The sequence below is a fragment of the Ursus maritimus genome, unplaced genomic scaffold, assembly GCF_017311325.1.
Source record: "Ursus maritimus isolate PB19 unplaced genomic scaffold, ASM1731132v1 scaffold_7, whole genome shotgun sequence".
Lineage (NCBI taxonomy): Eukaryota > Metazoa > Chordata > Mammalia > Carnivora > Ursidae > Ursus > Ursus maritimus.
In genome coordinates this window covers 56,414,794-56,437,370 of record NW_024426885.1, presented here as the reverse complement: position 1 = coordinate 56,437,370, position 22,577 = coordinate 56,414,794, and the positions used below count along the sequence as shown (strand labels likewise).

The window sequence follows — 22,577 nt, the reverse complement described above, 5'->3', positions numbered from 1 at the left end:
TTTCCAACAATAAAAGTGAAAAATGCCAATATAAAACAATTCAATTTAAATAAAATTATTTCTTGGTTTGGGTTGTGGGTCCTAGCTCAAAGAAATGCAACTAAACTGCCAACTCAAAGCTTGATTTCAGATAAAGAGATGGTGAATGACAAAGGATCTGACAATCAATATGCATGGAAATCAATCAGGGATAATTCCACCATAGATTTTGTTCGTTTTTCACTTTTTTAAAGTTTTTGTTTGTGTATTTGTTTTATGTAATAGATTGAACCACATGAAATTGCCGATATTAAATCTTTTTTTAAAAATCCACAAAATGGCAAATTCAAATGAAATCAGCCTAATATAAAGCAACTTGATTCCATGCAACAACCAAAACAAAAAAGGCAAAAATCCTGCTGGGTTTAAAAAAAAAAAAAAAAAAAAAAAGGCCTAATCTAAATTTTCCTAATGGTATTTGTGGCAGGTGTCAGAGTTGAATAAAGAAAAGGGAGAAAAAAAGGAGAAAAAGAAACTAAGACTGGAAATGCTGTACCTTTGCTCCAACTGCCTCATGGCTGCAGTAATTTTATTGGTTTTTTCTTCTAGTCGGGCAATTATTTCATTTTTTTCTTTCAAGCCATCTTCAGAACCCTATTTAGAAAGAAAAAAAATATACAGTGGCTGTGATTTTTTTTTTTTTTTAAGATTTTATTTATTTATTTGACGGAGAGAGACACAGCCAGAGAAAGAGAGAACACAGGCAGGGGGAGTGGGAGAGGAAGAAGCAGGCTCCCAGCGGAGGAGCCTGATGTGGGGCTCGATCCCAGAACGCCGGGATCACGCCCTGAGCCGAAGGCAGACGCTTAACGACTGCGCCACCCAGGCGCCCCTAATGGCTTTGATTTTTAAACCTGAATATTTTTAAGTGTTGTATACCATTTCACTATGGAACTTTTACTTTGAAATGAACAGAATTAATTTGTAGATTAAAATACTCGTATGATATAAAGCAGTAGTACTATTAGTCTTCAATTAAAATGTAATAAAGAAAAAAAAAACACTGCCTTCAGTGTTTCTGGAACCCTTGTAAACTATGCTATTTTTCAAATTAAATAAAGAGCTTTTGGCAACAAATCTACTTAAACAGTGCTGTCACTTTATGAGAGAATTCATAATTATTATAGTAAAGCATTTTTTTAAAGATTTTTTTATTTGAGAGAGAGCAGAAGAGAGAGAGAGCATGAGGAGAGGGGAGGGGCAGAGGGAGAAGCAGACGCCCCACTGAGCAGGGAGCCCCACTCGGGGCTCTATCCCAGGACCCTGAGATCATGACCTGAGACAAAGGCAGACACTTAACTGATTGAGCCACCCAGGTGCCCCTATAATAAAGCATTTCAATCAAAATTATATCTTTCTCAGGGCCCTTGGCTGGCTCAGTAGGTAAAGCATGTGACTCCTGATCTGGGGGTTGTAGCTCTGAGCCCATGTTGGGTGTAGGAATTACTTAAAAAAATAAAATCTTAAAAAAAAAAAATTAAAAGGGCACCTGGGTGGCTCAGTCGGTTAAGTGTCTGACTTCAGCTCAGGTCATGATCTCGGGGTCCTGGGGTCAGGCCCTGTGTTGGCCTTCACACTCAGTGGGGAGTCTGCTTCTCCCTCTCCCTCTGCCTCTGCCTCTCCCTCGAGCTCGTGCTCTCTTTCTCTCAAATAAAATCTTTTAAAGAAAAAATAAATCTTTCTTAGTACTATTCTGTATAAAGAATCCACAAAGATGTCCTGCATATTTAGACTGAGTTTTCCCAAAAGATTTAATCTTCACACTTAACCTTTTGGCCTTAACAAAGAAATCCAGATAGGTGATTTGTTTATTCGTTGATACCTATTCCATTGTGACACTTCTTAAGCTTCCATATAAAGTCACTGGTTTTTATTACCAATATGGCACAGCTAAAAACCAAATCCTTCTTACAAAAAGTCATTTTCAATTTACATTAAACTCAAGAAATTCTAAGAATTTAAGAATGATCCTTACCTCCAAAATCTATAAAGAACTTATCAAACTCAACACCCCCACAAAAAATAATCCAGTTACGAAATGAGCAGAAGACATGAACACTTTTCTAAAGAAGACATCCAGATGGCTAAACAGACACATGAAAAGATGCTCAACAGCACTCCTCATCAGGAAATACAAATCAAACTCACAATGGGACCCCACCTCACACCTGTCGGAATGACTAAAATTAACAACACAAGAAACAACAGGTGTTGACGAGGATGCAGAGAAATGGGAACCCCGTGCACTGTTGGTGGGAATGCAAACTGGTGCAGCCACTGAGGAAAACGGTGTGGAGGTTCTTCAAAAAGTTAAAAATAGAGCTACACTAGGATCCAGCAATTGCACGACTAGGTATTCACCCAAAGGATACAAAAAGACAGATTTGAAGGGGATACATGCACCCTGATGTTTATAACAGCATTATCAACAATATATCAAACTATGGCAAGAGCCCAAATGTCCACTGACTGATGAACACAGCTTTTATATATATATATATATATATATATATATATATATGAATTTAAGAAACAGATGAACATATGGGAGGGGGGAAGAAAAAAAAGAGGGAAACCATGAGAGACTCTTAATGATAGAGAACAAACGGAGGGTTGCTGGAGGGGGGGTGGGTGGGGGATAGGCTAGAAGGGTATGGGCATTAAGGAGGGCACTTGTTATGATGAGCACTGGGTGTTGTATGTAAGTGAAGAATCACTGATTTCTACTCCACTGTAGGTTAACAAACTAGAATTTAAATAAAAAATATTTTAAAAATGATCCTTACCTGCAACTTCTGATACATTTCTATGTTAATTGCTTTAACTTCTTCTAGTTGTTGCCGAAGACCTATCAGAGTATCCTGCTTCTCATGGATATCTTTCTCCAACAACTTCATGGCAAGTTCAATTTCATGTTTCATACTAACTTGTACTGCTAGCTCATTTTCCACATCCTGCAATTTCAACATATCCTCAATTCACATACCACTTCAGGATGTCAAAAGACAGATACACGACAGTTAATGAGAACACGAAGAATTTTCTATTCACTATGTAGACTACCCCCTTTTTTTTTTAAATGGTCTCATGTCACTAGGTATATATCTTTTTATTTTTTAAGGATTTTATTTATTTGTCAGAGAGAGAGAGAATGTGAGAGAGCACAAGCAGGGGGAGCAGCAGGCAGAGGGAGAAGTAGATTCCCTGCTGAGCAAGCAGCCAGATGTGCGACTGGATCCCAGCATCCTGGGATCATGACCTAAGCCAAAGGCAGACGCTTAACCGATGAGCCACCCAGGCATCACTGTAGACCACTCTTTAAAAAAAAAAAAAGAAAAAAAAAGTTCCACTCAATTTTGCTATGAACCTCCTTGAAAAACTAAAATTTATTAATTAAAAAAAATATATGTAGACTACTACTCTTTTGAAGTTAAAACCCCACTAAAGGGAATCAACCAGGTCCCATAATAACATAACATTCTAAATATTTTTAACTGTGTATTTTGTGAAAATGAAAGCATTTTCTAGATACTGTTAATTATCACTATTCTACTGGTTCAAAAATTAAGTATTTTTATGCCTCATAAACTATTAATTTTCCTTAATCAAAGAAATAAAGTAGTCTGGGGGTGCCTTGCTTGCTCAGTTGGAAGAACACATGACTCTCAATCTTGGGGTCATGATATCTAGCCCCCACATTGGATGTAGAGATTACTTAAACTAAAAAAACAAAAAAAAAAACCCAAAACACAGAAATAAAGTAGTCCATACAAGTAAAGGCCAAAGATAACTCAAAAACCCCACTCCAGTTTTAATTTCTTAAAGAATTTTACGTTGGAGGTGGGGGGATGGGGTAACCGGGTGACGGGCATTAAGAAGGGCACATGATAAAATGAGCACTGGGTATTATATACAACTGATGAATCATTGAACTCTACCTCTGAAACTAATAATACACCATATGTTAATTGAATTTAAATAGAATTAAATTAAATTTTAAAAATGTTTATATCAAAACAAAAAGAAGTTTCCTAATATTAAAGACAAACAGCAAGGGATGGAAAGGCTGGCAATAGTGTCTTCTTGACCTGGGTGGTGATTACACAGGTATTTATGTTATAACCCATTAAGCTCTACATCTGTATTTTTCTATAGGTATTGTATCAATTTAAAGTTTAAAAAATTAATTTTTTAAAAGATTTTATTTATTTATTTCAGAGAGAGAGAACATGAGCCAGGGAAGGGGTCAGGGAAAGGAAGAGAGAGAATCCCAAGCTGACTCTGCACTGAGTACACAGCCCAAGGCAGGGCTCCATCTCAGACCCTGAGATCATGACCTGAGCTGAAATCAAGAGTCTGACACTCAACTGACTGAGTCACCCAGGCGCCCCATTAATTTTTTAAGATTTTATTTATTTATTCGACAGAGATAGAGACAGCCAGCGAGAGAGGGATCCCATAACGCCGGGATCACGCCCTGAGCCGAAGGCAGATGCTTAACCGCTGTGCCACCCAGGCGCCCCCCCCCATTAATTTTATTTAAAGTAACTTCTATGCCCAACATGGGGCTAGAAATCATGACCCCAAGATGAAGAGTCACACGCTCAACTGAACCAGCCAGGCACCCCCAAAATAAGTTAATTTTAAATATGATTCGGAGCACCTGGGGAGCTCAGTCAGTTGAACGTCTGTGTTCAGCTCCGGTCATGATCTTGGGATCCTGAGATCAAGCCCCTCATCAGGCTCTCTGCTCAGTGGCGAGTCTGATCTTCTCCTTCTGTGATCTCTCTTGCTTTCACTCTCTCTCAAATAAATAAATAAAATCTTTAAAAAAAATTTTTAAATATGATTTTAGTCCTATTTGAATCCATCATTCTATTCTATTTTGGATTTTTAATGCTGGTCACACTCCATTCATTTCAGATTGTAGCACAGTTTAAAAACACTTTAAAAAATACTTGATAACATGGGAACTTAAAAAATTTGAAGGGATTGTAAGGGGGTGAGATTTCTATCCCACAGCAAAGAAGATAAGGCTAAAAAAGAGATTTTAAGTGATGCTTAAGGTAAATTATTATTATGATTATTATTTTTGCTAACGTAAACTACCTGTCTTAACTGAGATTCATCTCGAAGCTGCCTTCTGGCTTCATTGTACATCTCATCCAGCCCCTGCCGAGAATGCTTATATGTTTGAAGCTCAGTTTCCACATCCACTTTGGTAACCTAGGAAAAAAAATCAAGCTTTTTACTGTGTAATCATTACTATCAATACAGCACAGAAATAAATATCCAGTCTATGCAAAAGTCCCCAGAAGTGGCAACTGCTGACACAAGACGGTTCGTTTGCAATTAGTCCATACTTACCTCCAGGTGCTGCTGTGTTTTCATTAAAATCAATTTATTTTCACTTCGTAATTGATGGTTTTCCTCTTGAAGTTTAATGATATTATTTTTTGCTATTGCTAACTAAAAATTATGAAACAGGGACAAGAAAAAAGATTTTAAACATCTTTACTTATACTTGCTTTACAGATTATGTTCATTGCTATAAATAGAATATAAAAGCTTAAAACTAGTCAAATGCCTCACATCTACAGAAGCTTTCATAAGAAAAATGTGCAATTATCCTAAGGTACCAATAAAAGATCGAACTCTTATTTCTAGTATTTCCTTTTATTAGTCAAAGTATATTATGTTAGTTAAAACATATCATGCATATCGGATCTAAATACATTCTGAATACAAAGTGTCATGAAACAGTAACACTGTACAGACCTGTGTAAAGATAAAAAGATCTGCAAGAAAAGAAGGCTGTGCTATCACTGAAAATGTGATACAGACCTTCATGATAACTGAATAGGACACTCTCTGAAGTACAGAACACTAAGTGATCATCACAAATATGAGACTTTTCTCATCATCAGAGTTAAACTAAGTGGCTTGGTTCTGAGGCTTACAATGAAAAGAAGGATTCTAGGAAAGGAAAGCAGGGACCACCCTCAATGCTAGCTTGTAAATAAATTTCTGAACACTTCATCGGGGATAGAACTTGAACTTCACAGTGCGTCTAAGGCCAAGAACAGGCACAAAGTAGAGAGCCACTCTAATGGTCCCAACCTATCAAACTACCAAATGGTCCCAGTGGCCAACAGACACATGACAAGATGCTCAACATCACTCATCATTGGGGAAATGCAAGTTAAAACTATAATGAAAGACCACCTGTCAGAATGGCTAAAATCAAAAACTCAAGAAACAACAGGTATTGGCAAGGATGTGGGGAAAAAAGGAACCCTTGGTGCACTACTGGTGGGAATACAGACTGGTGCAGTCACTGTGGAAACCAGAATAGAGTTTCCTCAAAAAATTAATCTAGTAATTACACTACCGGCTATTTACCCCCAAAATACAAAAACATTAATTCAAAGAGATACATGCACCCCTGTTTATTGCAGCATTATTTACAATAGCCAAACTATGGAAGTGGCCCAAGTGTCCATCGATAGGTGAATGGATGAAGAAGATGTGGTGTATGGATGGAATGTTATTCAGCCATGAAAATGAATGAAATCTTGCCATTTGCAACAACATGGATAGACCTACAGAGTTTAATGCTAGGCAAAATAAATCAGTCAGAGAAAGACAAATACCATATGATCTCACTCCTATGTGGAATTTAAGAAACAAATGAGCAAAAGAAAAAAAAAAAGAGAGAGAGAAACCAAGAAACAAGACTCTTAACTATAGAGAACTGATTGTTATCAGAGGGGAGATGGGTGGGGGGATGGATGAAATAGGTGATGGAGATTAAAAAGTACACTTATCATAATTAAAAACAAAACAAAATATTATCAAATGGTCCCAAACTATGAAAATAAAGATGCATTTGCAGTCATGCAAATAATCACGTGCTCCCTCGTTTGGAGAAATTAGGCCAGTTCTTTTTTTAAAGATTTTATTTATTTGACAGAGAGAGAGAGAGAACACAAGCGGGGGAGGGGGGAGTGGGAGAGGGAGAAGCAGGCTTCCCGCTGAGCAGGGAGCCTGATGCGGGGCTCCATCCCAGGACCCCGGGATCATGATCCCAGCCGAAGGCAGACGCCCAACAATAGAGCCACCCAGGTGCCCCGAAACTAGGGCAGTTCCAGAAGAAGAATTTAATTAACACAGAAAGTAGGGTTCAGAGCACTCATAACAGATTTCTTCCTCTAGCCTAAATATTTCTGAAAATAGAAAGCAGTAACTCTGTAGTTTGATTAAAAAAAAAAAAACTTATCTAAAGCAATTTTACAAACAGTATTAAAAACAGAGCAGAGGTCAATTTCTGGCCTGGGACCACCAGACAGCCGCTCTCACAACACAGGAAACCGAAGCACACAAGATGAGGTGCACACTTGGCTGGGTGGAGAAAGGGCGGCCACGATCATGCAGTGGTGCTCGTAAAGAAAAGTAATCTGAACAGTGAAACAAGACGAACAGTATCATTTAAATGGGAATTTCTAACTATAGGTGATTCACTATGTAAAAAGAGGTCATTCAGATTTTTAAAAAAGAATCACAGCTTATTTACAGAAGAGCTTGTATGAGTGCCATCTTTGGGGCTCATTTCTAGGAGTATCTAACACAATTAAGATTCACCTGAGAATTTACCTGAGAAAATGTGGTTTCTCCAGAACCTATAATCATCAATTATAACTACATTGCAAATATTCCATCATAATGATGAAAGTGTGTGTGTGTACGCACACTTAGTGCATTCACACTTAAAATGGAAAAGGATCACAAATACTCGGTAAGTGGGGCGCCTGGGTGGCTCAGTCGTTAAGCGTCTGCCTTCAGCTCAGGGCGTGATCCTGGAGTTCTGGGATCGAGCCCCACATCAGGCTCCTCCACTGGGAGCCTACTTCTTCCTCTCCCACTCCCCCTGCTTGTGTTCCCTCTCTCACTGGCTGTCTCTCTCTCCGTCAAATAAATAAATAAATAAAATCTTTAAAAAAAAAACAAAACAAAAAACAAATACTTGGTAAGTGTAAGATTATCCATGGCTAGGTTACAATACCTCTTCGATCAGCTTAGTATTTGACTTTTCTAATGAGTCAACTCTTGAATGGAGACTGCTGACTGTGCTGCTGAAATTGATAAAGAAAAAATTCATTCAAATCACACAAATTCACAAAGGTAAAAAAAAAAAAAAGTAGGTTATCCTGGTCTTACTATATTAACTAACATGCACCAACTACCCTGAATTTTTGAGTGTGGGAAATTTCATTAAGTTGGATAACCAGATTTGGCTAGCAAAGCAATAAAGACTAGAGCAAAAGAATCATTTCTATTAAAATTCGAATTTATGCTGCTCATTATTTTTTGTTGTCTTCCTAGAGTCCTTCTTACATTTAAATTGTAATACTTAGGAATGGATTCCACACAAAGACTACCAAATATTCTTAAAATTAGATTTAAAATTATCTTTTAAAGGATGAACTTTAAATATCCACTTTTATAATTAAGTGGCTTAATAAGCATTTACAGCGGTCTTCAACACAAGCCCCATTCTGTCTCTACTCTCCACTTTCATAATCACTTAAAGACCTCTAAAGTCACCCATAGTCTGAGAAATGTCAATATGAAATTCACATCAGGTACCCGGACAGCTTGCAGCTAAGCGAACACCCTTTCAAGGATATAGTTAAAAGTCAGGTTAAGCCAAATGAACAACTTGGTTTTTTGCATTTTTGTTTAAATTGATCAAGACTGGACATTACTGTACATTTTTTCCTGCATTTTTATACATCTTGATAAAAAATTGTATTTCAAATTATACAGTCACCAGAAGTACACAGTTCTCAAAAATGCACACACTTCACTTGGCGTCTCCGAGACTGGGTGTTACTGTATATTGTATTTAGTCTGTTTTAGGCCTTGTTTAGGCCTTGATTCTACCATTTTAATTAAGCTTTCTTTAATAACATAATACGCTGCTTACATTACAATAAAACCTATAATAGATTTAAACAAATTTTATACCAGCCTCAGAAATAAATATTGGCATTTTAGTTTAACTAGTGAAACAAGAAAAATATTTTTTCATTCATATTAAATAATTTTTAAATATAATCATTCTTAGGTAAACTTGAGTATTTCACAAACAGCAAGAGGGTATCTGGATGGTGAGATGTTAACAGGTGTGGGACTAATAGACAGAGGTCCAAAGTTAAGAGTTCCTGCTTTTCTACTTTCTAACTGTGTCACCTGAAAGTTGTAAAACCTTTCTAAGCTTCAGTTTCCTTACCTATAAATCAGACAATAATTCTGTCCTACCTTTATGTGAGAATCAAAATATTAATCAAAAAAGACCTTTGAACATAAACCCTCAATAGTTTTCTGTGAATGAGGGATGATATTTGAGTTCTACTTTTTTTCTTTATCTGTGTTCTATATTTTGTTTAAATACTCGAAATATACAAAAACATTCTAACTGGAAAAATAATGAAAAATTTTTAAACCCGTAAAATGTACAAAAGTAAGGCACTAATACTGCTGTAAATGATTCAATATACATAATTTAAAAGAGAATGAGAAAACTCCTTGAACCAAATGGAACAGACTCTAAGATAAACTTTTGAGTAAAAACAGTGAAGTACAGAATAGTGTAAAAATTATGCTACTTTATGTGTAAAAAACTGAGAGGAAGGTGAGAACTTTAAGAAAATATATGCATATTCTTGTCTATTTGTATGAAGTATCCCTGGAGGCATACACAAAAACCTATTAATTATTCCCAAAGAGGGAAACCAGGTGGTTGGAGATCAGGGAAGAGGGAGGCTTTTTTTCATGTTCCTTTTGAAGTTTAAACTCTGTGAAAATATTACCTGTTCCCCAAAGCAAATAAAGCTCTAACAGTAAGTAAATAAGCAATACAAAGTTGCAATTAGAAATATAACCTCAGAGTTACAAATTGCAAAATATAAATATATACATATATTTCCTATGACATCTATTAAAACTCCATGATTTAAAAAAAAAAAGACAATGATACAAGGTATCTCCTATCTTTCCAACTTCAGAGAAAGCAAGAGTTACAGCTTCTTAGTATCTTTTTCTAAAATGAGAAAATGTTTAATTTTATTTTCTATTGAAGGAAACTTAGAAAATCAGAAAAGTATAAAGAATAAAAGAGAAATTATTCATAATCCTATCACCCAGAGATAGCCATTTTTGCTAATTATTCATTTTAATTAATGGAAACAGTCCATTTCTAACTCTGTAGCAAATATTATTCACTATACCTGTGCCATCTAGTGCAAACTAAAATGTACTATAACTGTAACATACACATTGGATTGTGAAGACAATATGAAGAAAGAACAAACTATCTCATGAATAATTTTTATATTGATTACATGTTGAAATGATATTTTGGGTACACTGGGTTAAATAAAATGTATTTTTAAATTAATTTCATGTTTCTTTTGTACCTTTTTAATGTTACTAAAAATTTTAAATTATCTATATGACTCACATTTCTATTAGTCAGAACTGCACTATACTATTTTACTCACAGATCTCAGAAATTCTTCTAAGTATTCACTAACAGCGTCAATGCCCAGGTGACACTATAAGGGAAAAACGCCCACCATGGGAGGCGACAGCCACATTTACACATGAAGCTCTTTGAAGTAGGAAAAATAAATTTGTGAACCATGAAAATGACATAAACTTCCATCCTATCTAGTCTTTTCTTCTCAAGGATACAGGGATAAGTTTGAAATTCTGTCTTTATTTTTTTTGACCCCTCCCCAGAAATTCTATCTTTAATTTCTCCAAAGGTTCTATTTGAAAATCTTTCATTTTTTGAAAATGAATGATCTCCAATAATTCTCTGTATTCTTAATTTCCATTCTCTATTTCCTTAACCCTTTCTCAAATATGTTTAGTAGGAAGGAAGAGGGTAAAGCAGATCTGAAAAGGGTGAAGAAAACCTCTAAGACAATAGTCACAAATACCCAAGTATCCATAATACTTACTTCAGTTGTCTATTTAATTCTTCAACATAATTCTTCTGGTCTAATATGGCAGCAATTTGAACATTCCTAAAGAGTGGGAAAAGAAGCTTTGTGTCAGTTGGAAGGGTGTTTACCAGACGACCAAAAAAATGTCTACATCATCTAAAATTAGTGTAAAACCACGATGGCAAAAAACACTATCTTGCCTTTAAAATAAAATTCAAGAATCTTTATAATAACAGAACAGTAGGCTGTGTACTAATTCTAACCTTTGTTACGTTTAGTATTAGCAAGTAATCTATTTCATACCATTAAAAAGTATATTTAAGAACTCTCTTGCATCAGTATTTTTTATTAAAATACATTTGACATATAACTATAAATTTAAGGTGTACATGTTAATGTGATACATTTGTGATATGATTGCCACTGTAGCAATAGCTAGCACCTTTATTATGCTACATAATCATCCTTTCTCTTATTTAGAATATTTTAAATTTAAACACAGATCTTGGAATAAACCAGCATTTGTAAGCTTGTGAGTAACGAGCTTTCATCTCTTTTACACACACACACACACAGCCAGCTATTAAAATGGGTCTCAGGGGCGCCTGAGTGGTTCAGTTGGTTAAGCTTCTGCCTTCAGCTTAGGTCATGATCCCAGGGCCCTGGGAACAAGCCCTGCATCCAGCTCTTTGCTTGGTGGGGAGCCCGTTTCTCCCTCTCCCTCTGCCCCTCCCCCTGGTTGTACATGTTTCCTCTTTCTTTCTTTCTTTCTTTTTTTTTTTTTTTTTAAGATTTTATTTATTCATTTGACAGAGAGACAGCCAGTGAGAGAGGGAACACAAGCAGGGGGAGTGGGAGAGGAAGAAGCAGGCTCCTAGCGGAGAAGCCTAATGTGGGGCTCCATCCAAGAACGCTGGGATCACGCCCTGAGCCGAAGGCAGACGCCCAATGACTGCGCCACCCAGGCGCCCCCATGTTCTAACTCTCTTTCCCTGTCAAATAAAATCTTCCAAAAAAATAATTAAATTAAATTAAAATCAAATAAAAATAAAATGGATCTAAGGAACTACAAGTGTGACCAAAGGCTATACTTCATACTAAAGCCGCCCTCTTCTTTGTGATTTTTGCTTTGTAAAACCTGTATATGGAAGCGAAATAAAACAAACCAGGAACTACACACAAAATAAGGAAATAAAAACTACACTGTCAAAAAAACAAAAACAAAAAAATACATTATCAATAGATGGACCTCAGGGTGATTTGTAAAAAGCCACATAAAAAATACAACATGTGAAATAACTTATGAAAATCATACCTTTCTTTATTTCCAATATCTTCTTCATTCTTTAAATACATGGAAAAATCGATCACTCCAACCTAAAGTAAATCATGTTATTTTTAGTTAAAGGGGAGAAATATTAGAAATACATTTAACATGCAACTGAATTTCGTTCTTAATTTTTCTTTAGTGTTTAACAGCACTGTTTACAAATAGATCCAAGAGGAACAGTGCAAACTAAAAACGCTCTGCATTTGGTATGAGTTACTTTCACTTACTTGTGAGTCTAAATCTTCTCCCTTTACACACAGGTTGGCATCTATCACATTCAGGCCAACCAGCAGCCCAACAATTACTGCTCCTTCTTCTTCCATCATTAGTGCATGATACTCATAAAATTCACTGTGGAAATTAAAATAAAAGCCTTAAAACACAAATTTACTTCAAACACTAAATTTTAAAATCTCAGCCCCATAATATATATAAACATGGAACCCTTACAAATTCGGTCTCTTCAAATTAGCCTTTCTATATGTGAATAACTTAAACATTTTGAAATGTTAATGTCCATATAAACAAGATAAAAGAATGGGACTAAAGGAGATGAAAGAGGAAAAGGAATTTTGAGAGAAAAAAAGAGAAGCAAAGAGATATAGATCAAAAGATAAAGAGACATCACTGAGGCCTGGAATGTCTGGGACTCTCAGAAAACATAGTGACTGTTACTGATTTGATTATAATACTTTTTATTAGAGTTGACTTTTGGATTTATTAAGAATCTTGGGATGAAAACTAAGGTAGGGAAGGAACATATGAAACATTCCAAAGCCCATGTTCAGATCAGTGTATCTGATAAGTATATTGCATGTGTTCTTAATAATCATTGATTAAGGATACTTATGGACATCTATATTCTAAAAAAATGTTCAAACAAGAGACTTGTGAAACAGGACAGTCTAAAAACTAAGCCTTGACAATTATGTATTCATAGAATTAATTATCACTGTCTCATGCCTTCCTCAAGAAGCCCCACGTACATTATTTAATAACTTTAATTGACCTTCACAATATTATTGAGAAATTGCTGGTGCTTAAAGAATGGTCGTTCTCATTTAACAAATGGGAAAACCAAAATGTACAACCAGAGTCCTAAGTACTACCGAAAATGACCAGATTCTCCAGAACATCAGACAGGCACTCCTAGAGATCAAGGACAAACAGACAGGCCCATGCTATGGGCCACTCCCGTTAACAACTGGTTACTGTACTTTGAAAGTCTGTCTTAAACATCTGGCCTTTTATTTATTTATTTATTTATAATATGAAGGCAATTTACTCAAGAAGTTAATACTGAAAACAAAATTTTCAATGGGGGTGTTATCACAGCTATGTATTAGTATTACATTTTTCAAAAGGATAAATCCATTCTCTGTTAAGTAAAAAGCTTCAAAGTTAAACAATGAATGGTCCGTAGGATAAGGTCTATCTCTGAAATCGAGATGTCTAAATCAGTGCATAGACCAGACGATTTATAAACTCAACTTCCCATCAGCCTCAGCATGATGTCAACTAACAATAACAAGTTAATGTTTTCCAGTCATTTTCACTGTGCCACTTAATTGCCAGCACTCACTAGCCTTCAGTTTAAACTGACAGCTTAAAAAGTGCCCACAATATGGCCAAAGCAATAGTTTAGACATTCAGGATCTAAAAAGAAACCTGGGGGCGCCTGGATAGCTCAGTTGGTTAAGCATCAAACTGTTGATTATGACTCAGATTATGATCTCAGGGTTGTGAGACTGAGCCCCACGTGGGCTCCGCGCTGAGCATGGAGTCTGCTTAGGATTCTCTCTCTCGCGCTCAGTAGCCCCCCCAATCCCCATCTCTAAAAATATTAATAAATAAAAGAAAAAAGAAAAAGAAAGCTGTCGAGTTAAAGCCTCAAATCCCAATACAGGTTTTTATTCACAGAATTAACTGTAATTTAGAAAAAAAATAAAACTAGCTTAGAAATTCAACATATAAATTAATTTTCCTCTTACTTGTCAATACAAAGTTTATGGTATTCAGTTTTTAGGCTAGTTCCTGATCCACATTATGTCCCTACATGATTTTCTCTCTCACGTTGCTTTTTTATGCCATCTTATTGTATTTTATGTATCCTTTTGAACTCCATCTTTAATTCTTCTTGGAAAACAGGATATAAATGAAATTTTAAAAATGGAAATGAACATGATTTAATGGTACTAACCTTAAGAGATCCCTCTGAATAATTAAGCAACGCAGGTAATCAGCCATTTTTTTTTGCATGAGGGCTAATCGAAGCCACGCTCTTGCACGACCCAGGGGGGTCCTAAAAAGCAAAACCAACTGGTCAGAAGATAGGCCCAGTCCATATATAATAAGAGACTACATATTCTACCCCTGTCAAGGTCCATATTAGTAAAGGAAAACTGCAATTTATCATGGCTTTGTCTTTGTTTCTACAGGTTTTTGTTTGGTTTGTTTCTACAGTTTTAAGCCGGCTCTTGGGGCATGCAAACCAACCCCTGGGAGCTATTTAAGTCTCTAAGGTAAACCTGCACCTACAGAACATCAAGGGACCATTTTATGCCTTGGAAGAAATGACTTTCTAAATACTGAGGATTATCTCTACAAGAAATATTTTGACCGAATGGGCTTAACCATCTAAAGATGAATATGCAAGGGGCGCCTGGCTGGCTTAGTCAGTACAGCATGTGATTTTTGATCTGCAGGTTGTAAGTTCAAGACCCGCAGTGGGCATGGAGGTTACTTTAAAAAAAAAAAAAAAAAGGTAAAAAAAAAAAAGGGGGTATGCAAAATGCATCAAAGCAGTATAATGCATTCAAAAAGTAACTGACATTATATCTGAATTTTTAAAATCATAACAAAGCTAGGAGGGCACCAAGCTGGTAATCAAAAAGAGAGAAATCACCAGGCTGCTTGTTATATTTCAAATGTTTCTCTATGAGATAGTCCTTAAAAAATTCAATCTCATACCTCTTATCCAAGTTCTATCATTTAGAAAAAGTAAAAGCAACTTTTACAGAATATGTATAGTTTTTCAAACAGAAAGATAGCATTCACACTTTTATGTTTTCTTCTACAAAGAACGTTTTGGCATGTAGTGTGGGAGGTAAGTTCATCTTCACTACTAACAGCTAATGAGCTGCTTATGGTTTAGCAGTTGAATGAATAACATTCTTCAGAGAACCTTTTTTACTTTTGAAAAATTAGGCTTTTTAAAAACAATATGAACATGTATTTTCATATTAAAACGACCAAATCTTATATTTCTGTTTCTTAAGATTTTATTTTTAGAGTAATCTCTATACCCAACATGGGGCTTGAACTCACAACTCCGAGATGAAGAGTGGCATGCCCTACTAACTGAGCCAGCCAGCGCCCCTTCTTATATTTATCTTTTTAAGAGTTAGAATTCCCTTTTTCTTCTGTTTTTGCTAAAAATCACTACACCCAATATACCATTATAAGAAACAGCAACCGTGAACATCACTTGCTATTTAACTCTAAAAACTAGGTTTGGGGCGCCTGGGTGGCTCAGTCAGTTGAGCGTCTGCCTTCAGCTCAGGTCATGATCATGATCCCAAGGTCCTGGGATCGAGCCCCGAGACAGGCTCTCTGCTCGGCAGGGAGCCTGCTTCGCCCCCTCCTTCTGCCTTCTTGTGCTCTCTCCATCAAATAACTAAATTAAATCTTTTAAAAAATAAAAAAAATAAAAACTAGTTTGAGGGACATCTGGCTGGCTCACTCAGTCAAGCATGCAATTCTTGATCTCAGGGTCATGAGTTCAAGCCCCACATTGGGTGGAGAGATTACTTACAAAAATAATAATCAGTAAAATAAAACTTAAAAACTGGGTTTGAATCCTGGCTCTGCCATTTATTAAAAGTCAGAGGAGTTAACAGTTATTTTTACATCTATGCAATTATTATAATAATCTCTACCCTGTAAGACTGATGTAAGCACTAAATGAGATAATTCGTGTAAGCCAAGTATTTTATACCGAGACACTGCTTAATAAATAGTAGCCATTTACTTTTATCATTCAATTAAATACAACCTGGAAATACTTGGATATTATGTTAACAGCCAGAAAACACTATCATATTCCCTACAACATGTAAAACCCTTAGGCACCTGGATGGCTCAGTCAGTTAAGCATCTGCTTCAGCTCAGGTCATGATCCCAGGGTCCTGGGATCCAATATACATTGGGCTCCCAGCTCAGCAGGGAGTCCGCTTCTCCCTCTGCCCCTCCCCCTGCTCGTGTGCAGGCGCTCTCTCAAGAGCAAAGATAAAAAAAAAGAAAGAAAGAAAGAAAAGAAAACATGTAAAACCCTCAATTATAAAGCTAAGAGAAAGCAAACTGGTAATCTGACAGAAAATGCTATGGAAAAAAGGTTATCTCATTCACAAGAATTAAGATAAACTAAAGGAAAGCATAAGAACGTAGCCTTAACAACACTTTATACCTTTATTCAGCTTTTATAACATTTTATGTATATTTGTCTAGTGAAATGGGCAGGTGACACTATCCCAATTTTCAGAGAAAGAAAAGTAGTTTGACAAGCCCCATATATATAAACGACTTATCTGAGAATTCAAGTCTCCTGAGCCTTTGCCCTGGATTTAGTCTAAATCAATCTTCACAAATAGTTACTGGCTGCCAACTAGCTTACTACTGCAAACTAGCTTAACACTCAGGAAACAGAAATGCATAATTGATACATCCTATCTTAAAGGGACCTGCAGCTTCCTGCAATACAATGTAGAACTGAAGTGATATAATAAAAGAGTGAATATAGTGATAGGGTATAAAAGGAAAAGCAGTTAATTCTTACTGAAGGGACTAAGAAAAATTTCATAAAGGAAATGAAATTTGAACTGAGCCATAAAGAAAGAATTTTATTAGGAGAGAATGGAAGAAGGCTACTTAAGGCTGAGAGAAGATAACAGAGTGTGAAGTACTTTTAAGGAACAGTAAATATACTTCTGCGGTTAGAAATGAACAAGGAATAAGCTTACTTACTTAAGTCCAGGTAAATCCCGGACACTGGCTCCTATTTCCTCTGCTTCTGGGTACAGCTTCTCCACCAGTTCCAAGGGGCCCCAGATAGTTTTGTTATAACTCAAAAATGATTTTCTTACTGAAAAAACCAAAAAAAGGTATATATAATGCATACAACTTCAACATATAAAATTATAATAACTTCCTTTTAAATATTTAGTTTCAACATTTCTAACTTAAAATACAATTATTCAGAGACCTTCCTCTCTTATCACTACACAGCCCTGTTGATCAGGAACCTGTTCATCAGGATCCTGATATTTTTCCTTATCAAAAAAATGCAAAGAAAGAAAGAAAGAGAGAGAGAGAGAGAGAGAGAGAAAGAAAGAAAGAGAAGAAAGAAAGAAAAGAAAGAAAAGAAAGAAAGAAAAGAAAGAAAAGAAATATGCATCTTGGCCATTCTTCCTTATCAGAAATATGCAGGCAGGTAATTAAAGTAAAAAAACAATTGGCCTTAGTCTTTACCAGTACCAAAATGAAAACTGGCAGCCCTAGCACGTTGATCTTTATTAAGTAAACCAAGGACAAAAAAAAGGTATTTTACTTTTAACATGAAAAACTGTGACTAATTTTATTCTGAGAATCGGGTAATATAAAAACATGAAATCACTATACATTTCTTCCTTAATACTGACCAGATCTGCGGCAGATCAAGGGTGCCTATCAACCCACCACCCAAGGACAATCACCAAGATAGTCAATTTTTCCTTGGGGGAAAACAGTCAATCAGCACAAAGTAGCTTCATAATGATTCATCAAGACAAGCCTATGATAGGACTGTTAGGACATGCCTTATGATATTTTGTGAAGTAAAGGAAAATAAACTCAGGTAAGAGTTTAAATTTAACTATTTGGCCATCGTTTAGCAAATTCCACTTCTGCAGCCCAAGAGAAAACAAAGATTAAAAGGTTTTCAAAAAGCAAATTAAAACTTAAAACTAAAATAAAAAAAATTTGTTTTTAAAAATTAAAAAAACTAAAATAAAACAAAAAACCCTTAAGGTTGTTAGATCAGACTGGTGAGTTCCTGATGTACTGAAAGAAGCAGAAACTGATAATACCAAGAGTAGGCAAAAATGTGGGGAAAAACACTAACATCCACTGATGCTTGATAAATCCATGAAGCCTTCATAGAGGCCAGGTGCCTATACCCTTTGACCCAGTAATTCTACTCCTAGGAACCCTATCCTAAAGAACAACTATACAAACACATACACCAAAAGATGTTCTAACAGCACAATTTTAATAATAAAAAATTGGGAACAACCTAAGGGTACGTTAAGAGGGCAGTTAAGTAAGTTTTGGTATACATATACTATGAAATTTTATAGAGCCATTAAAAATGTGATAAAGACCTCTATGTAAATGGAAAGATCTCCAAACCATATCATCAATTTTTTTAAACAAAGTCAGAGAATAATAATACTTATAGCATAATTCTATGCAGAATAAAAGAAAAAAATGGAGGGGCGCCTGGGTGGCTCAGTCGTTAAGCATCTGCCTTCGGCTCAGGGCGTGGTCCCAGCATTCTGGGATCGAGCCCCACATCAGGCTCTTCTGCTGGAAGCCTGCTTCTTCCTCTCCCACTCCCCCTGCTTGTGTTCCCTCTCTCACTGGCTGTCTCTATCTCTGTCGAATAAATAAAAACTCTTAAAAAAAAAAGTACTCTATTAAAAAAAAAAAAAATGGAAAAGAGCTAGAAGAATGACAAGGATTCCCTTCAGGGAGATGAATGGAAGAGAATGAAGGAAAGGGTTTTTGCTTCTACGTTGTTTGATTCATGTACAACAAGAGTAAATTTCACTATTATTTATATAATTTTTAAAAAATTACTTTGTCTTCAATTAAAGAAATAGTGGAATCTAAAGAAACAAAACAAAAACCAAACTCAAATACAGGGAACAGACTGATGGCTGGCAGAGGATACGGGTACAGGAAATGGGTAAAGGCGGTCAAAAGATACAAACTTCCAGGTATAAAATAAATAGGTCATAAGGACGTAATGCACAGCATGATGACCACAGTTAATAATACTGTTGTATGTGTGAAAGTTACTAAGAGAGTAAATCTCAGGAGTTCATAAGAAAAAAATTTTAACTATGTATGGTGATGGATTATCAACTAGATTTATTGTGCTGATCATTTCTCAATACATAAAAATATCAGATCACTATGTTGTGCACCTGAAACTAGTATGTTAACTATAGCTCAATAAAAAATTTTAATTAAAAAAAAAGAAATGAGTACCTTAATGACATCATATAGGGTTTCTCAAATTTTGATGCCAAGGCTCCTTTGGCAGTACACTTTATTAAAATTTGAAGTACACTTTATTAAAACCATGTTTATGTAAATCTCCTTTTGTGCTGTTTACATTTACCCCCACTCTCATGTACCTGAGTCAGAACTTCTGGCCTTCCCAACTTACCCGGGTCCCTAGTACACCCACAAGGAACGAAGCTTCTTTTAGCGTTAGAATAGTCAATTTGGTATAAACTCTTACATAGCCCTCCACACAGCTGTTCAAAAGAACTAGACACCAAAACTACCAATAGCTGTTTTTACAATAAGTAAAAGAACAGTTACTACACAACGTATGTTAAATAACTAAATCTCATGTAAACATTTTACATGCAACGATAAACCAGTGTCAACTGTGTAGAAGAAAATATCCAATATTATCATCATTTCCAGGAGGTGATAACATTTCTACAATAATCCAACCTGAAAGATAATCTTTCTTGTACATTACAGGGGGCCAAGGAGGTTTATATTTCAACATTTTAATGTGTTTGTTCAATAGGACTCAAACTAGTAATAAGACTTCATATTGGAATCACTAAGCTTAAAATTTTTTAAATAACTCTATAATTGTCCTAGAAAATAGAAATCAATTCAGATTATAGTGAGAAAAAAATGAAAAATCAAATGTTTTTACAAAACACTAAGCAGGCATTTTCTGAAGACAATTTATTAGAAAACAAAGCAGTAGTCTGTTCTCTCCCCAAGCCAACCCACCCAGTATTTTTAAATGTAAACAATTACGGCCTCAACAAATTATCACATTTTCAAGGATGTTTAAGATGGAAATGGTGGGATTCTAAACTTAATTAGTTTTTTAAAATCTCATGATACCTTTAAGACCGTGTTTCAGACAATGTTCCATAACAACAAAGAACTGCTGCAAGGGGGGATAGTCAGAATCCAAAGTGCGGCCAAAGCTTAGAGCAGATTCAATGAGTCCTTTGATACTCAATTTAGCCATGTTTAACAAGTTTGCTCTCTCTACAGCTGTGGGATCTTTTGTAGCTGAAAGCACAAGAAAGGAGTCCAACATCATTTGCAAGACATGACATTGAAAAATACACAAACCCTTTCATTCCCCTATAAAAACAACAATGCTTTGTTTTTTCTTGGTTGAAAAATTAGTCTTCCTAACTAATCCATACCCCTAGGTAACTTCTCTTTATGTCTCTCTCACATATACCACACAGAACACTACCATGCCCACTGCAGACAAAGTTTATTAATTATTCTCAAGACCCTGCAACTTGGTTATTATCTTTTGGTATTTATTTTACTTTAGTAAAATAGTAAAAAGTAAAAACCCCTTCAGAGAGAAGGAGTTTGCTTTTTTTTTCTTTTAATGACTATTTGTGGAGATAAAATTGGAGTGATAAATAACATTGAAGAGTCTCGGGCAAAAGGTGGACAGCAGGCATGGTCCAAGGATGAATCTCAAGGCAAAAAATGTTCAGAATAAACTGGCAATAAAAGGTGGTTACAATTCCAAGATTACAATATCATCTATAGACACGATGGGTTAAAACACACCAACAAATAAGGGAATACAGGAGAAGCCATTCAGTTCCTTCACTCATTTTAACCCTCTTTCCATCTTGTTTTTTCATTGCAACTGTAATTCTGTATTGTATAACTCCTTTCTTCTCCCGGAGGTAATAAAAGCAGTCCTGTTTCACATCTAAGTTCCTTTCCCTTCCACACAGATGATTCAGTCAAAAATTAATAGATGTACTTAAAAAAAAACGGATTTGTAATTTATATTTTCAATTCACAAAAAGCTATTTTTTTCTTTCCCACAAATTTCATCCTTAGTTAACTTAGAAATTCAGATGTTCCCACATACTCTCACCACTGCTGTGACTGGCAGGAATATTTTCAGCAAACACAGATGACAAAATGAAGTGCAGAAAAATGAAGCACTTAGTATAACGTTTCATAATCACTGGCAAATTTACTAGTCCAAGTGAACCAAGGTTTTTTTTTTTTTTTCCTTCACTGTTTTTCCTTCACTGAACAAAAGTCCAGGGTTCCCAATTCGAGTTCTGAGCTGACAGCTAAGCGCGAAGCCTGACACGGAATCCTAAGCAACTAAAAATGCAAACAGCCACAATCGCTATGACCAAGCTAACTGGTGGAAAATCTGCACACACATCATTCCTTCAAATCTGCATCGTGGTATGATTCCCTCTTTTTTTCGGGCGGGGGGGGGGGGCAGAACCACTTGATGTTTCATAATCTGTACCAATCCTCATTTTTCCTAACAGTGCCCATTAAGATCCGTGACTTGCGATGCGACAAGCAGACAAAGGGCGTATCTGCAGGGGCTCCGAGGCCGGTCCGCGCTGGGGGTCGGCAGCTTCCTCGCCCCAGAAGCGTTTGCACGCCGGCCGCGCCCCGCCCGGGCTCGCAGATGTGTCCTGCTGGTCGCAGCCTCCACAAGGCCAAGGGCCAGTCCCCGCATCTTGCCCGGGCCTGGAGCCCCCTCCCTGCCTCCCTTCCTCCCCGCAGCAAGGCTGCCCAAAGGGCTCAGGGCGCCCAAGGACCCCCGCGGAGGGCTCACCCGGGGTCCTGCGCGGCATCGCTGCACCTCTCCCGCCCTCGGCGTCGGGCACCCACGCCAAAACCTGAGACGCGTCTTCCCTCCGCCACCCCCAAACCTGAAAAGTCATCGCCCGTCCCCGACTGTTCCACCGACCCAGGAACGGCCCCCCTTGGAAGCCGTCGAACCACGAGCCCTCGGCCATTAGGCCCTAGAACCGGGGCGGGGACCAGAAGGAACGGGGGGAGGGGCGCGTTGCCATGGCGACCCCGGGCGCCCCGAGTCCCCGGCT

At 36.7% G+C, this 22,577-nt stretch overlaps 1 protein-coding gene across 8 annotated transcripts in view; it reads right to left on the bottom strand.

The window, feature by feature from the left end:
* Positions 1-22,577, bottom strand: part of RUFY2 (RUN and FYVE domain containing 2) — a 45,662-nt gene that overhangs the window by 22,816 nt on the left and 269 nt on the right. For 2 of the 8 annotated variants that reach the window (XM_040624092.1, XM_040624096.1), the window contains exons 1-12: positions 22,307-22,553; positions 20,578-20,751; positions 17,404-17,521; positions 14,582-14,683; positions 12,609-12,732; positions 12,367-12,428; positions 11,067-11,132; positions 8,102-8,171; positions 5,407-5,508; positions 5,149-5,265; positions 2,826-2,993; positions 536-633 (exon numbers count right to left, since the gene is read on the bottom strand). In XM_040624092.1, coding sequence (XP_040480026.1) covers positions 536-633; positions 2,826-2,993; positions 5,149-5,265; positions 5,407-5,508; positions 8,102-8,171; positions 11,067-11,132; positions 12,367-12,428; positions 12,609-12,732; positions 14,582-14,683; positions 17,404-17,521; positions 20,578-20,751; positions 22,307-22,490 — 1,385 coding nt within the window. In that variant the 5' untranslated portion in view covers positions 22,491-22,553. Of the gene's footprint in view, positions 1-535; positions 634-2,825; positions 2,994-5,148; positions 5,266-5,406; positions 5,509-8,101; positions 8,172-11,066; positions 11,133-12,366; positions 12,429-12,608; positions 12,733-14,581; positions 14,684-17,403; positions 17,522-20,577; positions 20,752-22,306; positions 22,556-22,577 lie in introns of those variants that run through there. The other 6 variants (XM_040624095.1, XM_040624094.1, XM_040624090.1 and 3 more) reach the window with 6 other exon arrangements.